The following is a 21,947-nucleotide window of genomic DNA, read 5'->3' as shown; positions in this document are numbered from 1 at the left end:
CCACTTCACAGAAATATGCCAGAATGTATTTGACAACTTGTTTGACAGATGCCTTGCAGTAGATGGTGGTTTTCAGCTGAACTACAGTCCTACCCTCCAGTAACACAGCCACCAGTGGTGTGCGGTCGCTGTTCTTGGTCTGCTGCACCAGCAGCTCCCCGTCATCCAGGACGTGGGTGACGGGGTCGCCCCACTTGATGATGCCGTTCATGATGTAGCTGGCATAGTCCTCCTGGTTGGTCCCGAACGCCTGGAGAAAGGACAGGGGGGCGAGAGTTAAGGACTGGCTCTGATCTTGTCTTTGTATGAAAGTGTGCTCAGATTTTTTACTTTTTCGGAAGAAAATATAAACGGTCATCAAAAGACAGACTCGGGTCTGGGTAGTATATAGAGGTAGGAGCACTCGCCTACCACCATGGGGAGACCCGGGTTTAATTCCCGGCAGTGGTACTTTCCGGCTTGTTCAGAAGTTCCTACAGACACAACTGGTCGTGTCTGCAAGTGGGAAGCCGGTGGGCTGTGTTTTTTTTAGGACTTCAGCTCGCTGCTGCACGAGAAGCTCTCCCAGCTGGGCGTGCCCGACTCCATCTGCAGATGGTCCGCAGATGGTGTCTTCTCTCCATACTCCCACCCCCCCCTACACCAACAGCCACACCTCCAGCCATCAGTCCGTCAAGCTCTTGAAATTCGCAGATGACACCACCCTCGTAGGGCTCACCTCTGATGGAGATGAGACTGCATACAGGCAGGAGATTGACCACCTGACAACCTGGTGCAGTCAAAGCAACCTGGAACTCAATGCTCAAAAGACAGTGGAGGTGGTTGTGGACTACAGGAAGAACGCAGCCCCATCTTCCCCGATCACCCTGGGTGACCCCCCCCCCCCCCCCCCCCCCAGTCCTCCCATCACAGGGACAGCTTCTACCCAACTGCCATCCACCTCTTCAATGAGACCTGAGAGCCCCCACAAATCAGGACTTATATACCGTACTTATAAATCACTTAAAATCCCTTTACTTGACATTTTACATGGACATTATCCCACGGATACTATCCTACCACCGCCCCCCACCCCCCAATATGTCACTTTAAAGACGAGCTGAACCCAAAAATGGCTTTTTAAATTTTTAGTTCTCATACCTGGGTATTCAGTTCACCCATTTAATAATGTATGCAAAAAAAAAATCACAAAAATAAGATGTCTTTAGTTTTTCACATCAAAAGTTCATTTTTCAAGATTTCATACATAACAGTAATCTACAGTTTGCTGACGTCACATTGCACTATCAAATTTCTACCCCATTTCAACCAATCATATCAAGACATGGTAGTCTAGTGCATGTAATCTGGCAGAATTTCTAGCCCATAAACTAACTAATAACTTGGCCAATTGTATATAACATACAAAATAAAGCAAACGGTAATGTCTACGAATGCAAAGACTCGTTAAACTCGCATTCCAGGATAACGTTAACGTACGCGGGTCTTACCCCGGCCCCTCGGAGATTCCAGGCGGGCAGGCAGCACTCATGCATCGGATTCTCCGCTATGCTCCACAGGGAAGCAGCTGGCTGCCTGCTTCTCTGCGGATCCCATTCGCGTAGCGCCGCAACACGCTGAATTCCACTCGATTTGGGGGCAGAACATGCCAGGATTGGCCAACGGCAAATCCAGTCCCCAGAATTGTCAAATCAAATCATCGAACGCTATGGCCCGCCTCTCAACTCTGTCATCTCAGACAAGATTTGTTTTCAGTCAGATACGTCTCCGAGCCTCGCTCTACATGGGTTCAGGCCGTCTTTAAAGGACTTTTACTTTTCACATTATAATTTATCATTTGACATTGTTTTCTGTTTGCTCTCCTGCTATAGACGGTTTGAATTTGACAACATAAACATTCTAAATTGCTCCCAGCTTACTTCCTGTTTGCTAGTACAATAACTGACAGAACATAAGCTAGGTTTCAAACGGTTCCCCAGAAACCTAGCAAGTCAAATTCCTCATCTGACATATCATTATTCACTATGGCTATTCAAATTAATCTTGAATCTTGAATGAGTCCTGGTCGCTGCACTAGCGCCTCCTCTGATCGCTCGGGGCGCCTGTTCGGGGGGGAGGGGGGAACTGGGGGGGGAATAACAGAAGCAGAAGCACATGTATCGGATAAGCATGTGTTAGTCTACAACTCTCCCCAGATCCACAGAGGGGGTGGAGCAACGACCGGGACAGCAGGGGGAAAAGACAGACTCCACAGAGAAGGTGTACATACTGGTTTGATGTCATTGTTGAAGGTGTACATACTGGTTTGATGTCATTGTTGAAGGTGTACATACTGGTTTGATGTCATTGTTGAAGGTGTACATACTGGTTTGATGTCATTGTTGAGGGATCCCAAGAAGTCAGAGCGGGTGACCTGCAGCTTCTCTGCCCTCTCCATGTCCACTTCAACTGTAGATGTAGCCTGGAGAGGAATGCACACACATGCACCAGCATCAGGAGAGGAACACACACACATGCAAAAGGTTTTGCCGCGTCTTTGAGCGACTGACCTTGATGTGCCGGTTCATGGCGGTGGACTGGGCGGCTCTGACCAGCCCCTCCAGTTCGGCCCCGCTGTAGTTCTTGGTCTCGGCTGCCAGCTCCTTGATGTCGACGTCGATAGCGAGCAGGCCGAAACCTTTCATCTTGTTGGTGTGGATGGCCAGGATCTGGACACGCCCCTTTTCATCAGGGAGACCTGGAGGCGAGGCGGGCAGAGGGAGAGCAGAGTGAGAGATGGAGGGCCAGCGGCAGGAGGAATGGAGACGGTGAGGACCAGGAGAGGGCGAGGGAAGAGAGATTGTGGGTGATAGTGGTGACAATGTGGGAATGACGACGAAAGAGAGGAGAGAAAAGCACTGACGAAATGGTAACACTTTACAATTAGAGTCACTAAATTAAAGGTTAGTTAATGCTAAATAAGCACTAACTAACCTTTAACAGTTAACTAATGTGTCTAGTAATCATTGGTGTTCATGTTAACTAGGTATTAATTTATACATTATTTAATAGTTTATGGTTAGTGGTGAGGGTTAGGGTTAGGGTTAGTTAATAGTTCAAGTTAATAAACATTAACTAAGGGTTAGCTATGGATGGGTTAGGGTTAGTTAATAGTTAGAGTTAATAAACATTAAAGGTCCCATTCCGTGCAAAAGCTGTTTTTACTTGTAAATGCATATATACTGCTGTCATCCCTCCCTGTAATGAGTGGTCACAACCTCAGAACTGCCAGAGTTGGATTTGTCCCTATCCAGCTTCCCCCTGCAGTCTCCTTCAAGCCACGCCCCCAAACGCTCTGTTCCCCCAGACGGGTTAATGTGATGTCACTCGGGTCCTTAAGCATACTGCGCGCGTCTCTCTCACACAAGCTACCTGCACCATTTTGTCTATAGCCACAAAATTAACACTTCTAGCTGGAGCGACGCCAACTGTACGTGATCCAGCAACTGCGGAGGTGCATTCGGTAAGTCTAGGCATTTTGAGATGTCCTCTTTAGCGTAGCAACCGTTAAGTTAGCGATAGCTCATTGCTAACGTTAGTTGTGGACACAACCTAGCGTGCTGGTCCACGGACGCTAATCTGATTGGCCGCTGGGAGCCTGGGGCGGGCTCTCCCTCAGCGGCCAATGGGAACTGTTGGTTCTGAATATATTATAGAAACAGACCATTCTTGGGAAGCGACGAGATGAGGAAGTGACAACTCCGTCAGAACGAACGGGGTTGCTATATTTTCGACAAATTAATCCAGAATCATGTTTTATGGACCAGAGACACACGTTTTTAAGAGGTTACAGCTGCACGAATTGGGACCTTTAACTAAGGGTTAGCTATGGATGGGTTAGGGTTAGGGTTAGTTAATAGTTAAGAGTTAATAAACATTAACTAAGGGTTAGTTATGGATGGGTTAGGGTGAGGGTTAGGGTTAGTTAATAGTTAAGGCTAGAGTTAATAAAACATTAACTAAGGGTTAGTTATGGATGGGTTAGGGTGAGGGTTAGGGTTAGTTGATAGTTAAGGCTAGAGTTAATAAAACATTAACTAAGGGTTAGTTATGGATGGGTTAGGATGAGGGTTAGGGTTAGTTAATAGTTAAGGCTAGAGTTAATAAAACATTAACTAAGGGTTAGTTATGGATGTGGCATTTTCACTTCAAAGTCAAGTTGAGCTGTTGAGGAAAGATACCATGCTAGAAGAGAGGGATCATTCTTCTTACCGATTTCCATCTTGACCTCGAACCTGCCGGGCCTCATCAGGGCGTCATCTATCAGGTCAGGCCTGTTGGTCATACCTGGAGGGGGGGGGGGAGAGAGAGAAAGAGGGGGGGGAGAGAGAGAGAGAGGGGGGGGGGGAGAGAGAGAGAGAGAGAGGGGGGGGAGAGAGAGAGAGAGGGAGAGAGAGAGAGGGGGGGAGAGAGAGAGAGAGAGAGGGGGGGGAGAGAGAGAGAGAGGGAGAGAGAGAGGGGGGGGAGAGAGAGAAAGAGGGGGGGGAGAGAGAGAGAGAGGGAGAGAGAGAGAGGGGGGGAGAGAGAGAGAGAGGGGGAGGGGGAGAGAGAGAGGTGTAAGATAGAGGGGTCGGCAACAGGCGGCCCATGGGCCAAAACTGGACCGCTAGATGTATGTATGTATGTATGTATGTATGTATGTATGTATGTATGTATGTATGTATTTATTTATTTATTTATTCATTTATTTATTTATTCATTTTACAATATCAGACAGTCCCACATATAGGCTATGATTAGAATTTGAAATCTTTTATTGTCATTGTACATGATACAACAAAATTAGGAGTGCTACTCAGTGCAGTTAAGACGGGTGTGACAGCTGCTGGTGTTTTGACCCACAAGTAGGCCCAGGTCATTTTTCAGTTTTTTACAGATTCTGAAATGGCAGACTGTACGCTTTCAAATGATGTGTCACACATTGTAATATGTGAGATATGCTTATTTGATTGTTCACACTCTGGAAAGTAAGAAGCTGAGAAATCGGCCCTCAAAGTTTGGAGAAGTTTTTCACACCTGAGGCAGTGAGCAATGGGGGAATGAACAATAGCTGCTCATTTACATTAACCACTCCCCATCCACTCCAGCTGATCACTGTCACTCTGACACACTGGGAGACAGTCCACAAGTAAGACAGAATGTAGGACTGTTTAGGTGATGGGTTTCATACACTTTCTGTAATAAAACATCGGAAAGCAAAAATCTTATCAAACGGGGTCTAATTTTGAGGTATCCATGTTTTTATCACTTCTCATCTGGATTATTTTAATTAGTATTACATGTGTGCCTGTTATGTTCTTTTTGGGCTCCTTGTGCAGAGCAAATTCCCTGAGGGGCAATAAAGGTTTCATTCATTCATTCATTCATATAATAATAATAATAGGATATAATATGAATAAGGATTTGATAAGGGAGTTCAGAAGCTGCTGAACAAAAATTGCACTGTCAACTTTCCTCTTTAGACTTTATGATAGTGACATTTTTCTCTTGCTAGCTAGCAGGTTCAATGTTTAGCTAATTTCACTCTGCAGTGTGTGGGAGGCGATATTTTTTTCCGGATGATGGCGAAGGCTGGAGGCACCCTCTCTGCCTGTGATTGGCCTAGCGCCAAACGTTCATCCAATCACATTCGCTTGGCTATCCTGCGTCTCTTTCTACAGTCTGTGGTCAGACAGACAGCAGTTTCGCTTGCTAGCATGCATGAAAGATGCCACTGTGTGTTTATGTTTTTGATATAGTCTGGTCTCTGGTTTATAATGCTGCCACTACTCTTGGCAGTGCACGTATGTAGCCTACAGACAAAGAAAAAAGAAAAGATTAATGAGAATTGATCAAGGGTTATATAAAAACAGTGTCAATGCCCATTTACTCATTCTAACACAAGAGTGACATGTATTTGAATTGAAATATGTATCAGTATGTGGTGTTTGCCCAGCCCTTCATTGGGAAATGCAGCTTTATGGAGTGGGATCACGTGGAGATGGTCTTCAGAAACTTTGATGAGATTGACCGTAAGTAAACATTGTTTCAGATACATGGTGTAGTTGTGGAAAAGTGTGTGTGAGTTTGGAAGAGGAGTGCACCACTAGGTGGAGACATGCATCCATAGCAGTGTTGATTTCGTAGATGAAAACTATGAGGAAAAATGTTAGTCGACTACCTGTTTTCACTGGTGAAAACTAGACTAAAAATGTTAGGGAGGGACGAATTGGCAAGAGATCCAGAGTGAGGACACTGAGTGAGAACACTGAGTGAGGACACCGAGTGAGGGCACTGAGTGAGGACACTGAGTGAGGGCACTGAGTGAGGACACCGAGTGAGGACACTGAGTGAGGACACTACAGAGTGAGGGCACCGAGTGAGGGCACTGAGTGAGAACACTGAGTGAGGACACTGAGTGAGGACACTGAGTGAGGACACTGAGTGAGAACACTGAGTGAGGACACTGAGTGAGGACACTGAGTGAGAACACTGAGTGAGGGCACTACAGAGTAAGGGCACTGAGTGAGGACACTGAGTGAGGGCACTGAGTGAGGACACTGAGTGAGGACACTGAGTGAGGACACTACAGAGTGAGGGCACCGAGTGAGGGCACTGAGTGAGAACACTGAGTGAGGGCACTGAGTGAGGGCACTGAGTGAGGGCACTGAGTGACGACACTGAGTGAGGACACTGAGTGAGGACACTTAGTGAGGACACTGAGTGAGGGCACTGAGTGAGAACACTGAGTGAGGACACTGAGTGAGGGCACTGAGTGAGGACACTGAGTGAGGACACTGAGTGAGGGCACTGAGTGAGGACACTGAGTGAGGACACTGAGTGAGGACACTGAGTGAGGGCACTGAGTGAGGACACTGAGTGAGAACACTGAGTGAGAACACTGAGTGAGAACACTGAGTGAGGGCACTGAGTGAGGACACTGAGTGAGGACACTGAGTGAGAACACTGAGTGAGGGCACTGAGTGAGGACACTGAGTGAGGACACTGAGTGAGGGCACTGAGTGAGGGCACTGAGTGAGAACACTGAGTGAGGGCACTGAGTGAGAACACTGAGTGAGGACACTGAGTGAGGACACTGAGTGAGGACACTGAGTGAGGACAGGGGCCCACATCCCCGACTGATGAAAACACTCACTCTACTGCCACTCACCAATCACCAGGATGTTGTTGAGCTGCTCCACTCCATCGATCTTGGACAGGAGCTGGTTGACCACGGTGTCGTGCACGCCCGTGCTGCTGGCGCCCGTGCCTCTCTGCTTGCAGATGGCGTCCAACTCATCAAAGATGATGATGTGGAGGCCGCTGTTGGCTCCCAGCTGGAGGGAGGAGAAGGACAGGACAGAGCTTAGCGCTCAGTGTGTCTGGCTGCTGTGTGCATTAGTCCAGCTTTCACATCAACTGTTATTGTGCTGCGTTGCAGGCTGGGAAGTTACTGTAACTGGGGCTCGCGGTGAAATGCCTGTAAAAAATATATATCTATAATTGTGCTTTGAATTGGGGTGACGGAGGGCTTTTAAACGTGCTGAGTGAGGTGGGGGTGAAGAGAAATGTCAAAGGAATGAAAGAAGAGAGAAAACGAGTCTCTCACCCTCTTCTGCTCGTCCTCGGCGTCTGCAAACAGCTTCCTGATGTTGGCCTCAGACTCGCCCACGTACTTGTTGAGGATCTCAGGGCCGTTGACGATCTTGGGCTCGCGGGCGTTCAGCATCTTACCGATCTGCCGGGCCATCAGAGTCTTACCGCAGCCCGGGGGCCCGAACAGCAAGATGCCCTTCACGTGCTTACAGCCTGCCCAGAGAGGAACGAGAGGAACAAGGCAAGATAGAGGAGAGCAAAGACAAGAAGATGGCAAGAGAGATGAAAGAGAAGGGAAGATTGTACGTTAAGGAGGGCAACCATTTTTTTTAAAGGTATTGTTATGTGTTCAAAGCCTGGGGGAGAAGAGACGGGATCAAAATGTATTTCTAAATCATTTCTAGAGATAAAAGCAATCAAAAGTATATTATTATTATTATTGATTATTATTGATGTGTATGTGTGTGAGAGAGGCGGGGGGGGTTGAGATCGTAGTGCTCTGGGGTCCATTATGTTGGCAAAGCAGATTGTATTCTTGTTATATTACATTTTTGTACCACAGGGAATGTACAGCACAATTTCAAGGTAGGTTAGGTGATGTCATCAACTAATATTCAGTTACATTATAGACACATTTTGTTTGCAGGGAAAGAGATGTTTATAACCTGAGACTTAAAATTTGTTTTTTAAAGAAAACTAGTTGCAACCTTCTAACTGTCAATTCTTCTGCATCTTTTATGTGTAATTTTTCATCTTTCCTCCGTAGAAAATATAGCTTGAAATAAATTCCTCTCCAATAAAAGAATAGCAGAAGTACAAAGAAAGAAAGAAAGAAAGAAGCAAGGGTGTCAATTCAGTATGGCAAATGCTCCCAACATTATTATCCCGTACCACCGGTCAGCGCTAATAATAGCCGGTTCAGGTACGCTAATTAATGATCCTCCTGTCCTCTCACCTGACAGCCCCCGACACGTCTGTTAAATATGTCATGTCGAGTCCTGAACATGTTCTTATGTTATATTATTCATTACATGTTGTTGGTATTGTGTGGAATGATGTTTTATGATATGCCTATTTAACGTATATTTAACTCAGTCTGTAAATCTCATGTAAATCCAACGTAAATTCATATTTATCATCCACAGAACACTTCAACACTCATCTACATATTGTATATATTGACTCGATTTGATTTGATTTGATTGCACTTGCAACCTTGTGATTGCCGTTAGTTATCTTCCTACTTCTTATCCCTGTATATTGATGTAACCGCTACGCTGCATACAGACACTAAGACAAATTCCTCGTATGTAACTTGCATACTGTGGCAATAAAAGTGATTCTGATTCTGATTCTGATGGAGCAAGCCTCCCGAAGTGATTATTAATGCCGGCGTTTATATCGTATATATGCTTATGCGCACTCCCGCGAGTGCGGATCATGACCATCTCAACCCCTAGTATAGGATCCGCATTATAGGAAAAGCGGCTGTTGTTTAACACTGGCAGCTCATGATCCAGATCATGTAGCTGTTCTGTCTGAGTGGGCGGGTGGTGGCACTTTACAAACCATTAATTCCCAGTGATCATTATTTGTATGAATGGACGTTAGTTACGTGGCTGGATTATTTGGAAGAGAGCCAAATTAGGTGAGTAAACAAATAAAAGTTGAATAGTTTCTTTGTCCCCTATCTGCCAGTTTAAAAATGCAACAAGGAGATGTGATAGCCTACTACTAGAGTTGTGCGATCTTGACCTCAGTCAGATCGTCAATCGCCAGCCTTTGACATCGCCAATACACTGATGTCATCGCGCAAGCACATGGCTAATTAATATGGACGTTAACATCCATATTAATAATTAGCCATGTGCTTCAGCTGCTTGCTGTACTTTGCTAACTTAGCATCGATGCTAGTGGGACTTACCCAGTTATCGTCATTGCCTGCTTACTGCTGCGCTGCTTGCTGGTAAGAAAAGTCTCCAGATTTGTCGCTAACGTTAGTCTCTTCTGAGAAAGATTGTCTCCAGGAGAGTCTGAAAAGTTGTCTCAGGTTGGATGCAGCCAAGTATTGTGAGGCAGCCAGCCAGTGTTGTTACTGTGAGCGTCCAAGCTAACACAGCTGTGGAGAGGAGCCTATTTGGTTATGTCGATGAGAGGAGCTGACTGACTGACAGCCTATATCGAGACATAGGCCTAGCCTAACTTTTGTGGGGAGAAATACATTGAAAACTAGTCAGATATGACTTGAATGCCACTTGTAAAATAAATCACCCACAGTGATTGACGACGGTGCGACCACTATTTTGACTGGGCGGCTTTATGTAACAAAGGCAAGCGCTCATTTTTGGCACATTGCCACCCCTCGTTATTGCCTGAATGGTCGGAATGGATCCTCCGTTAAAACGGCATGTTTTTGAATGGGGTTTGGTTACAGATTCGCTAAAGCTGTTTCCATATCACATTTCTTGTTATCAATACATGCTACCGCACCCCCTCCCCCCGCCCACTGGCAGAGAGAATAAGGACCATTTCCAGCTGTTTCTAAACACAGACTCCTCATGTCTAGAAAGGTAAAACCGGAGCATATCCTGCTCTGGCTAGCCGGACATGATCCAGACTTCATGTTTAGAAGAGGCTCTGGTAGCACGCATAACATGAAGGCTCGGCCCTTCGCGCGGCTGACCCGGGTTCGAATCTGACCTGTGTTCCTTTGCCGCATGTCATCCCCTCTCTCTCTCCCCACCTTTCCTGTCTGCCTACTGTCCTATATAAAATAAAGGCGAAATGCCTCAAGAAAAAAAAAGAAAAAACTTCACTCCATCATGGTGAGCTGCAATGATTCCACAACTATTTTCATAATCAATTAATCGTTTTGAGTAAAAAAAAATGTTTTATCTGATTCCAGCTTCTAAAATGTGATTGATTGATTTTTTTAAACTACTGTATGAGTAAACTGATTATCTTTGGGTTGTGGACAAGACGAGAGATTCGAGGACGTCATCTTGGACTGATCGCCATTTTTCACCATTCTCTGACATTTTATAGACCAAACGACTAATTAATCGAGAACATAACCGGCAGATTAACCGTTAATGAAAATAATCATAGTTGCAGCCATGGTTTCTCACCCATCTGTTCCACAATGTCAGGAGGGAAGACTCGGGAAGCGAAGGCTCGGCGGAAAATGTCAGAGAACTCCTTGTCCAGACCACCGATCCCCATCTTCTCAAAGTTCCAGTCTGGGTTGATGATTGTCTGCCGTTGCTCCTTGGTCTTGGCCTTACCTATAAAGTGAATAGAGGACTGCTTAGTCAGCAATTCTCATCAAAAAAGCATTTGTTTTTATTTGTTTGGACCAGGCATGTACTGTAGCGGAGGGTAAAACTACCAAAACTCCCTTCACCACCCTTTTATTTGCAGAAATAGTTTATCCAACCTTTTAGCCTGCCGTAAATCTCTATGATCCAAATTCATGGTACAGTATATATCATAGTAAGGAGCAGACATGGGACCAAGTCACTTTGGTGCAAGGCTCAAGTAAGTCCCAAGTAATTTTGTTTTGGGCAAGTCAAGTCAAGTCAAGTCACAGGTTGTGTCAAGTCGAGTCCTTAGTTAAGGCAAGTCAAGTCCAAAGTCATTTTGTTTTGGGCAAGTCAAGTCAAGACAAGTCACAGGTTATGTCAAGTGGAGTCCTTAGTTAAGGCAAGTCAAGTCCAAAGTCATTTTGTTTTGGGCAAGTCAAGACAAGTCAAGTCAAGTCACAGGTTATGTCAAGTGGAGTCCTTAGTTAAGGCAAGGCAAGTCAAGTCCCAAGTCATTTTGTTTTGGGCAAGTCAAGACAAGTCAAGTCAAGTCACAGGTTATGTCAAGTGGAGTCCTTAGGGCAAGTCAAGTCCAAAGTAATTTTGTTTTGGGCAAGTCAAGTCACAGGTTATGTCAAGTCACTTTTTTATGCCCAATATACAGTACTGCAGTCTTACCTTCCTTTATAAAGAAAAAGACAAGTGATATTATTGGGAAGGGGGCTACGTTAGATAATTCTAACCTGTTCAAAAAGTATGACAATGATGATTGAGTTTGTATTATAATTATTGATATTCAGTTAAATAAATATAATCAAACAAAAGTCAAATAACTTTATACTAAGTACTAACGTAAGTGCCTTCTCTCCTTGTAAAATCAAAACCATCCAGTGAGAGGAGCGAGACTGACAGCCAATCATGACAATGCCATAAGGAGGAGCATGAGTCATCCAATCAGGAGAATGTCATTTCCAACTTACACTCGCATACCGGATAACTTTACACAGACACTTAACAAGGTTGAACATCTTAATATTTTATATTTAATCTGATGGACACAAACAAGTCATCCAAGTCATCACAACTCAAGTCAAGTCAAGTCCAGTCAAGTCCTGAGTCTAGCTTCCAAGTCCAAGTCAAGCCTGAAGTAATTTCTTTTTTGTCAAGTCAAGTCGCAAGTCATCCCAGTCACCAAGTCTCAAGTCCCCATCTCTGCTCAGTAGTATTATTAAACTGATGTGTATGAGGATATGTTAAGAAAATACTGATACAGATAATACTAAAGTAATAATACAATAATATTTCAAGATAGGAAAGAGGACATTTGATGTGTTGTTGTAAGTCAAGACAGAATTAGTATTTGAAAAAAAAAAATAGTTTGCCTTCTTGGTCTTTGCCATAACAGACAGAGTAAGCAAGATGACGATTCATAATGTGTGTGAAAGAGATGACTGTAATGTAGAATAAAGGAGAGTGTACTATGGACAGGGTTTTGTATTGGGCTGAATTTAAACTCTACCAAAGTGACATTTTACTGCCATCTAGTGGAGGGAATGCAGAAATGGTAGATTTTAAAAAGGGCTGGAAAAACCAAACAAACAAACCAAACAAAACATGGTGAACGCTAGAATCCACAGGCACATCCTCTATACTGAACACATAATCCAGTAAGAAAACAAAGATGGGAGAATATACAGTAGGTAAAGGCAGGGTATTGATTGTTGAATTAAAGGTGTACAATTTCCTCGAAAGCCAAAGTCAGCCTTCGACTGACTTTTATATAGAATTTTAGCATTTAAATACCGCAGCTTTCAAAATGTCCCTCCGTGACTTTTTCCACCCGCACTTTCTGTGCGTTAGATTTTCAAAATCACACAACAAAATGTGACCTTTACATTGTCCACATTCATTCATGTGACGGAGGAATGTGGACAATTCCCACTATGAGGTGAGGTGGTGAAACGTGGTGTGTGTTGAAGTAAGGAACACTATGAGGTGAGGTGGTGAAACGTGGTGTGTGTTGAAGTAAGGAACGTACCAACGAGTGTGAGGGAGGAGCTCTCTGCCTTCTCGAAGATCACCTGGCTGTTGCCAACCATCAGCCCGACGTCGATCTGCCCGAGCGAGACAACACAGAGAGAAACCCACTGTTTTCTACATTCACATTCATATTATATTCACATATACTGTTTTTATGAGTTGGTGCATGGAAACACCACAGCTCGCATACAATAACAGGGATAAGCAAACCCTTCACATGTTTGTTTTTTGGCAAATTTTGCAGGGCACGGAGAATAGCAGATGACTCGGGAAGACCCATTAATTTGCGCTGCGCCCGGGCACAAACGATAAATTAGCGCTTTTACCACGATAGAGCCCCAAATGTGGCCAGTAGGCCCCAAATGTGGCTAGTAGCACCATGTTGTAATATTGAATGTCCAATATATATGTATTTATTGTTTTTTTTCCTTTTCTTTTCTTTTCCTGTGTTTCTGAGCCTGTCCGTCTGTCCTGTTTGTGTATTGTTAAACAAAAAGAAAATAAAGTATTGGGAAAAAAATGTTATGACAAAAAAAACTTTGATTGTCAGTATGTATATTTTGTCCTTTTCATCAAATTAGTACCGTAAATTTCGGACTATAAGCCGCGGCTTTTTCCCCGTTTTTTGGCCCCTGCGGCTTATATAACGGTGCGGCTTATCTATGGATTTTTTCGAAAAAAGAAAAAAAAAAAAACGGAATTCTCTCTTCTTTAGCACTCTTTCTAACTATAAATCCACTTCTGTTTTAATTTCCTCTCTTGCCCTCTTTTCACCACACCGCGGACACTGTGTGCACTGTAAAAAAAAACACAGGTGGTGTTGTGTTATGTTGTTTTGTTGAAATGTTAATAAATGGGAGCTTCCTCAAACAGCCATCTCTTTCCCGACAATCCCCTCTGTGCATGAACCCTTACATATGGTAATTAAACATTAAAACACAATAATAAAAAAAAATAAAAAAAAACATTAAAACACCTGCGGCTTATAGTCCGGTGCGGCTTATATATGTAACAAACAGGCAATTTTGCTGCTGCGGCTTATACTCCGGTGCGGCTTATAGTGCGGAAATTACGGTAACTATAATTGGGAGTGATGGGGTTACAATAGGTGATGTTACAGTTACAGTGTGTGTTACAGTAGGCTACTGGTGGAAGTGCACGGTCACAATCTGGCTCTCTGGTAGCGAGGACATTTTTTGTGTGGCCCGCTCTATCATCAAAATTGCCCATCCCTGATGTGAGCTCTTTGGTGCAGAATCAGATGACATGCGACTAGACAAGATAGATATTAGAATGTTTTCATACAACACCAATGGTTCTACAGGTGGGAGAGCTGAGTGGAGGGGGTCTTTAATGGCCCATAAGAGGTATTGTTAATGCCGTCGCTTATCGATTCTGGTGAATTAGGCAATTTGGAATAAATGAAAAAATAATATCTGTTCTTGATACCCAGCCCTACAAATGCCCTATGATGCCAACAACTGGCTAACGTGAAAAATGCAATTTTGAACTTGTGGCCTTGCTGCTTCCAGGGGTCAATCTAATGTAGAGAGAGTGCTGTGGGCGGGGTCAGGCTGCTTCCAGGGGTCAATCTAATGTAGAGAGAGTGCTGTGGGCAGGGTCAGACTGATTCCAGGGGTCAATCTAATGTAGAGAGAGTGCTGTGGGCGGGGTCAGACTGATTCCAGGGGTCAATCTAATGTAGAGAGAGTGCTGTGGGCGGGGTCAGACTGATTCCAGGGGTCAATGCTGTCTCAGCTACCTTCTGTTTCTTTCCAGAGGCTGGTTCTCCTCTAAGGATGCTGGCATCCATGGCCTCTATATCCTTGATCACCAGGCCAAACAGCTTGTCGCAGAAACTGAAGACCATCTGAGAGGGAGAGAGAGAGAGGGAGAGAGAGGGAGATAGAGAGAGGGAGGGAGATGGGGAGAGAGAGAGGGAGAGAGAGGGAGAGAGAGGGAGGGAGAGAGAGGGAGGGAGAGAGAGAGGGAGAGAGAGAGAGGGAGGGAGGGAGAGGGAGAGAGAGGGAGGGAGAGAGGGAGAGAGAGAGAGGGAGAGAGAGAGAGAGGGAGATGGGGAGAGAGAGAGAGATAGAGAGAGGGGGAGGGAGATGGGGAGAGAGAGAGAGAGATAGAGAGAGGGGGAGGGAGATGGGGAGAGAGACAGAAAGAGAGAGAGAGAGGGAGATGGGGAGAGAGAGAGAGGGGGAGAGAAATGAGAGGATGATGAAAACCTGAGCAACAACAAACAACAAATGTATGTGTGTCTTGCGTTTATGTATTTGTGTGTGGCAATCTCCAGTTCAGAAAAATGAAGCCAATGCGGAAGTGCCTTAAACCTACATTCTTTCTAATGGCCAGCAAGGGGCGACTCCACTGGCTGCAAAAAAGAAGTCCAATTGTATGGAAGTCAATGGGGAAAAGCCCCTACTTGTCACTTGATGTATTAGCTCGTACACACTTAAGGGTTTATGGTCTCAATCGTTAGTTTCAAGTCTTCTTCAATGCAGCATAATGTTCATTTGATTACGGTCCCATTTCGAGTCAAATAGACGATAAAGCAGACTATGCTTTGGGTGTGATTGACAGGTCACCTGTCCAGTGATTGTACAGCTCGCCAATCATAGACCAATAGCGGCACTTCTTGGAAAGCCCTGGTCTCACGCCAGCTGCTTCTGGCTGCAAATAACCAAGATGGCGCCGGGCAAAATGTCAAACTGGAGGCTTCAAAACAGGAGTCCACAAACCAATCGCTGACGTCACGGTCATGTCCATATTTCTATACGGTCTATTATATGGCGTGAGTGCATTTACCTGCTGGGTGATAGAGAAGGACTGGTTGTTGAACTGCTGGATGAACTCGGCGGCCATCTTGTCTGAGTCGTAGGGGGAGGTGTCTGTGCTCTTCTTCTGCAGGAAGTCAATTTCGATTGTCATGGCACCGATGCACTGCCTGGACTTGTCAAAGTTGTAGTTGGACACTGCGGGGGACAGACAGAACTTTAAAGACCCTGGAAACCAAAATCCACAAAAACAACATACATGCCCTCTTAAGTCAAACGAGTGTGATTTATTGTGTGACAAGCGAACTTATTTCACCATCGGAGTTTTGCCGACCCCCAAAATAAGGAGGATTCCCCATCCAAGTGCACACGTCACTCCCCACCTGCTCTGCAGTGCCCCCCCCCCCCCCCCCATCCTCAAATACAGGCAAATTCGCTGCTATATTCACACGTGTGAGCCCTCAGGTGTGAAGGGACATTCCGGGAAATGGCCGATATTGATTTACAGGCAATGTTCCTGTGGCATGTGTGAAAACGGCTATAGAGTGAAATCGGAGGCAGTGGAGAAGGACTACATTTCCTCCAGCAGGGGTCAGCATTGAACTACCTGCCCTACGGTACATGTCCACACAAGCGTGTGTTTTCACGCCCGCCCGCCCCGCTTCCACAAAATCCTACGCTTGTGGGAGGGCTCGATGTTTGTTGGGGGCTGTCCTCCACGGTTTGATGCGTAGAAAAAAAATCATGGCAGCCAATTCTAAACGTTCTCTTCCTATATGAAAACCACTGGGCGAATTGTGTTTCTGATCACATGTGATGCCTCCGACAGGCCGTGCTGTGTCTCCATGTGCCTTTGTTTTGGCTTTACAAGCGTTCGTTTAAAAGATCAGACTGGAGTTGGGGAGGCGGGGAGGCGCAGGGGACGGACCTTATTTGCACAAAGTATAGAGCTCCATACTTTATGCCCCCACAATGCATTGCGCGGCTGTCTCCAACACACAATGAATGGGAGGCGTGAACACACCCCTTTAGCCTTGTGCATCACAGAAGAAAAACACTGCTGCTGAGAAATGTTGATCACATTTCTTGTAACCCAAAAAGGCATTATTGTGTCAAGAGAGGAGGCAGACGTCACCACATGGTGAGCACAGACCCTCCCCCCTAAATGTTCTAAAGCAGTGATTCAATCAAGCAGGAGAGCTACAGATGTCCCAGCTTCTACACTTAATCATCATCAAGAGCAGGGGTGGGCAATTATTTTTCATGGGGGGGCCACATGAGATTGTTGCCGGGGGCCGAACAAATATTGTCATGCCGTTACCCAGGGATGGGCAACTTTGATGATAGAGAGGGCCACAAAAAAAAATGTCCTCGCTACCAGAGGGCCAGATTTTTGAGGGTTGGGGGCCGAACGGCAATCTAACCTGGCATTTGAAGCCAGGTTTAGAGGAATAACTCATTTTAAATTAACAGTTGTGATGTCATTATTCAGTCTTAACCACCAATATTGTATCCTTTTCTCACTCACTCCTATGTCACCACCTGCTCTCCCTGCAGGGCTTGAAATTAACTTTTTTGACCACCTGCCAATATGGCTGCTAGATTTTAAAGTTACCAGCCAATTAGAATTTCCACTAGCCAAAATGTTTTCCTTGAAATAAACCAGAACATGAGTGGGTTAATTTAAGCATAAGTATCAGTAAGTGGCCCGGGATTCTCAAAGCCTGTGTTGAGGGTCACACAAGAACAAAAATGCACTCTTGAAGCTAAATAAATCCAAAACCAATGAGTTAATTATTTAAATTTTTACATCAATGTAGAACAGTCATTTCTTACACATGAGATTACTTTTAGCCTTTTAAATGATAAAGATTATTGAAAGTTATTCCATATTCCAGACTGAAATGTTATAACAGAAGTGGAGTATTGGCCAGAATGACATGAACATTTGGACACTTATTCAGCAGGTATCTTGCATGTTGTATTCAGGTGCAGTGTAAAAAAAATATACATATTTTAATATTATAAAAAATTATAATAATTATATATATATATATATATACATTATTATTATAATTTTTTTTCTCCAGTTCCAGCGGGTCTGATCAAGAGCTCATTAATCCAACAGAGGATATTACCTTCCACCTCCTGGCCAATGGAGAGGCCCGCCCATTTCCTCTACAAGAGAGAGACAAGGAGAGATTGAACATATGAATTGAGCCAAGAAGTAGTAACAGTGTTCCTACACATTTTCAGTGGGGGGGGGGGGGGGGGGGGATGACATGACATCACATTGTGTTATGACATCATTAGTGAGATATGACATCATCAGTGGGACCATCAAAGAGTGACATCATAGCAAGTCGCCACTCAACAAATCATCAAGACCTCATCTAACAGTTCATATTCATGAGGTGATGTAGGTGTGACATCACCTAACACACTTTGTGTGTGTGTGTGTGTGTGTGTGTGTGTGTGTGTGTGTGTGTGTATTTGCATGCATGCGTGTGTGTGTGTGTGTGTGTGTGTGTGTGTGTGTGTGTGTGTGTGTGTGTGTGTGTGTGCATGTGTGTGTGTGTGTGTGTGTGTGTGTGTGTGTACCTGAGGGAGACTGAAAGCGATAGTTCCAGCTACCACAGTGTGGTGGCCCTTGACTGTAAACACAAACTTGTGGTTGGGCGTGGTCTTCACAGTCACATGTCTGCAGAGAGAAGAGAGTACCTTTTTTTTTGCTTTGGTCTTTGACCCTTTTTTTTAATGGGAAATAGTGTGAATGTTGTTGCTATAACTATATACATTGCTATATTTCTTCACGGCATCAGATCAGCCGAATTTGTTGACATTTTTAAAACTTGTCTTAAAACCTATTTTTATAGAGAGCCGCAGGGATGACGTATTTTTGTAGTCAGAACGCGGAAGTCCCGGACTTCCTGGTTCTTCACTGTTTCTGTCTATGGGATTTTTGAATGGGTTTTTGCCGCGATGCTTCTAATAATCTCTCTGGGCAACGCTGGCTTAATCAAACGCGAACCAGAGTTCAGTCGGATAATCTTCACACATGAGGACCACTTTCATGAGTTTTGTAGCATACATGTAAATGCGAGCCCTAGAAGTAAAAAGCTTGAGCTAAGCTAATCCAGAACTACACCCTGTCGCATAGGCTTCCACGTCACGTCAGCGCTCAACCTGGACTGTTGTTGAATGTGTGCACTGATTACCCCGGGCTGAACGGGCTGAACCAGGTGAGGGAAAGAGAATTTCCGTGTTTGTCCTTTGAAGTGGTGACGTTATTGACGTATATATCCCCATCGACTCAACAGTGTAGTCTCATTTAGCCGTTTGCTAGCTAGCCGCCCTTTTAACGGCATGTTAAAAGCTTCAAAACTCATAAAAGTGGTCCTCGTGTGTGAAGATAATATTACTAAACACTGGTTCGCGTTTGATTAAGCCAGCGTTGCCCAGAGAGATTATTAGAAGCATCGCGTCAAAACCCATTCAAAACTCCCATAGGCGAAAACAGTGAAGAACCAGGAGCATCGATGATTTCCGGACTCGTTCCTGCGGCTCTCTATTCACAGGCCTTTTACTGAGTGGGACATGTTCTTCTATGCTCTATTGCAGTGGTTTTACTGAGTGGGACATGTTCTTCTATGCTCTATTGCAGTGGTTTTACTGAGTGGGACATGTTCTTCTATGCTCTATTGCAGTGGTTCCCAACCACCGGGCCCTGGACCGGCGCCGGTGCCGACAAAGCATTTGTTGCCAGGCCGCTAGGAAGCGATATTCAGCAGGGAGAAAGAGAAAGAGTGAGAGAGTGAGAGACAAAGAGAGAGACACATACACACACACATACACACACACAGAGAGAGAGAGAGAGAGAGAGAGAGAGAGAGAGAGAGAGAGACCTATTTAGAGTGGGAGTGTGAAATGACAGGAGTGCAAGGAGAGGATGATAAAAGCAGGCGTGGGGCCATCCACAAATAATGATATTGTAGGCTATTGATTTGAAGAAACAGTGTAACTGTATCCAAACGTATTGGCCATGCACTATGCATTTAATATCCAATCCTATCCTGAACAATCCACCCCCACCCCACGCCCCCCCACCCCACGCCCTGGCTGCTCCACCCCACGCCCCCCCCACCCCACGCCCTGGCTGCTCCACCCCACGCCCTGCTCCACCCCACGCCCCCCCACCCCACGCCCTGGCTGCTCCACCCCACGCCCTGCTCCACCCCACGCCCTGGCTGCTCCACCCCACGCCCTGCTCCACCCCACGCCCTGGCTGCTCCACCCCACGCCCTGCTCCACCCCACGCCCCCCCACCCCACGCCCTGGCTGCTCCACCCCACGCCCTGCTCCACCCCACGCCCTGGCTGCTCCACCCCACGCCCCCCCACCCCACGCCCTGGCTGCTCCACCCCACGCCCTGGCTGCTCCACCCCACGCCCCCCCACCCCACGCCCTGGCTGCTCCACCCCACGCCCCCCCCACCCCACGCCCTGGCTGCTCCACCCCACGCCCTGGCTGCTCCACAACTATATTGTTCCATTTGAAATGGGTCCATGGATTTCATGCTTTTAAGCTTTCCATTATTTCCCTGACATCCTCGTTGTTGCTGTTGGTGTTCCAGGCTCACCTTGTGAGGCAGCTGGATTCACGTTGTTGCTGTTGGTGTTCCAGGCTCACCTTGTGAGGCAGCTGGATTCATGTTGTTGCTGTTGGTGTTCCAGGCTCACCTTGTGAGGCAGCTGGATTCATGTTGTTGCTGTTGGTGTTCCAGGCTCACCTTGTGAGGCAGCTGGATTCATGTTGTTGCTGTTGGTGTTCCAGGCTCACATTGTGAGGCAGCTGGATTCATGTTGTTGCTGTTGGTGTTCCAGGCTCACCTTGTGAGGCAGCTGGATTCATGTTGTTGCTGTTGGTGTTCCAGGCTCACCTTGTGAGGCAGCTGGATTCACGTTGTTGCTGTTGGTGTTCCAGGCTCACCTTGTGAGGCAGCTGGATTCACGTTGTTGCTGTTGGTGTTCCAGGCTCACCTTGTGAGGCAGCTGGATTCACGTTGTTGCTGTTGGTGTTCCAGGCTCACCTTGTGAGGCGGCTGGATTCACGCGAGATCACGAGATCACGATCACACGATGAATCCATCTTGCCACGCTCCAATCTATTGGTTTGAATCTGAGCCACCAGTGGTTCGCACCAATCAGCATCCTATGAGGCAGCTATGGGCGGGCTTTAGGTGTGAGCCTGTGATAGACGCGTTAAGACAGATGGTTCATCCAATCACCTGCCAGGTACTTTTTGAAAATGCCTGCCCTTTTTTTTTTATTATTATTATTTTGTAGGGAATGACAGATGCTGAGATAAAGTTGATCCAGCATGTCGCTGGCATCATTTATTGTCGGTCCCTATCTAAGTACAAACCAAACAGACAGTGTTGCAGGCTAGCTAACAGAGTGTGGCTAGGCTAGCTGCTAGCTGGTAGCTGCAGAATGTGGTCGTGTCGTGGCAATTTATAGTCCAACCGGTCATGTGACTCCAGTCACGTGACTCACCTGCTCTAAGCACTTGAGGTTTATGTCCCCAGTCTGCTAGAGTCTGCTAGCAGACCATTGTGGTCACCACAATTTATTATTTTATAATTTAGTGTGTGTGTGTGTGTGTGTGTGTGTGTGTGTGTGTGTGTGTGCGTGCGTGCGTGCGTGCGTGCGTGCGTGCGTGCGTGCGTGCGTGCGTGCGTGCGTGCGTGTGTGTGTGCGTGTGTGCGTGCGTGCGCGGATGAATGGCTGGGTGTTTGGATCAGACAGATAGAAGAGAGAACGGCAGTTCTAACTTAAATTCTCAGTTAGAAGTTTTCAAAAACATTCAAAAATATGAAAACATAACATGTATGTATGTACAGTAGTATATGTATGTAGCCTCAGTTAGAACTTCTAAATTGTATGAAATGTTCCATTTCACCTATGTTCAGCCATTGTTATAATTGATGTATGATGTACGTATGATCTATCATGTGACATGAGGAAGGGAAAGCTGACTGAACGTCTGCCTGTGCTGAAGGACGAATAGAAGACAACTCACTGTCCAGAGGTCAGGTCCTTCTCGCTCACCACGGCACAGTTAGTCAGTGACAGCTCGTCTGTCGGGCAGCGCGCCGCTTGCATGGTCTGCCAAGGAGGAAGAGGAGGAGGAGGAGGAGGAGGAGGAG

General features: G+C 45.7%; 1 protein-coding gene across 1 annotated transcript in view; it reads right to left on the bottom strand.

The window, feature by feature from the left end:
- Window positions 1–21,903, bottom strand: part of LOC310788642 (vesicle-fusing ATPase) — a gene marked incomplete at both ends in the record, with an annotated part of 27,921 nt that extends 6,018 nt beyond the window's left edge. The window contains 13 exons of the mRNA XM_083650170.1: window positions 94–250; window positions 2,366–2,461; window positions 2,550–2,737; window positions 4,252–4,326; window positions 7,190–7,355; window positions 7,628–7,827; window positions 10,743–10,898; window positions 12,955–13,030; window positions 14,719–14,826; window positions 15,771–15,937; window positions 17,878–17,917; window positions 18,341–18,440; window positions 21,821–21,903. Of these exons, the coding sequence (XP_083506296.1) occupies window positions 94–250; window positions 2,366–2,461; window positions 2,550–2,737; window positions 4,252–4,326; window positions 7,190–7,355; window positions 7,628–7,827; window positions 10,743–10,898; window positions 12,955–13,030; window positions 14,719–14,826; window positions 15,771–15,937; window positions 17,878–17,917; window positions 18,341–18,440; window positions 21,821–21,903 (1,612 nt within the window). The remainder of the gene's footprint in view (window positions 1–93; window positions 251–2,365; window positions 2,462–2,549; window positions 2,738–4,251; window positions 4,327–7,189; window positions 7,356–7,627; window positions 7,828–10,742; window positions 10,899–12,954; window positions 13,031–14,718; window positions 14,827–15,770; window positions 15,938–17,877; window positions 17,918–18,340; window positions 18,441–21,820) is intronic.
- Between the last annotated feature and the right edge of the window lie 44 nt (window positions 21,904–21,947).

This window comes from Poromitra crassiceps, assembly GCF_964638095.1.
Source record: "Poromitra crassiceps genome assembly, chromosome: 13".
In the NCBI taxonomy this organism is placed as follows: Eukaryota; Metazoa; Chordata; class Actinopteri; order Beryciformes; family Melamphaidae; genus Poromitra; species Poromitra crassiceps.
Note: the sequence above shows the minus strand (reverse complement) of the source record. Positions and strands in the feature narration are given on the sequence as shown.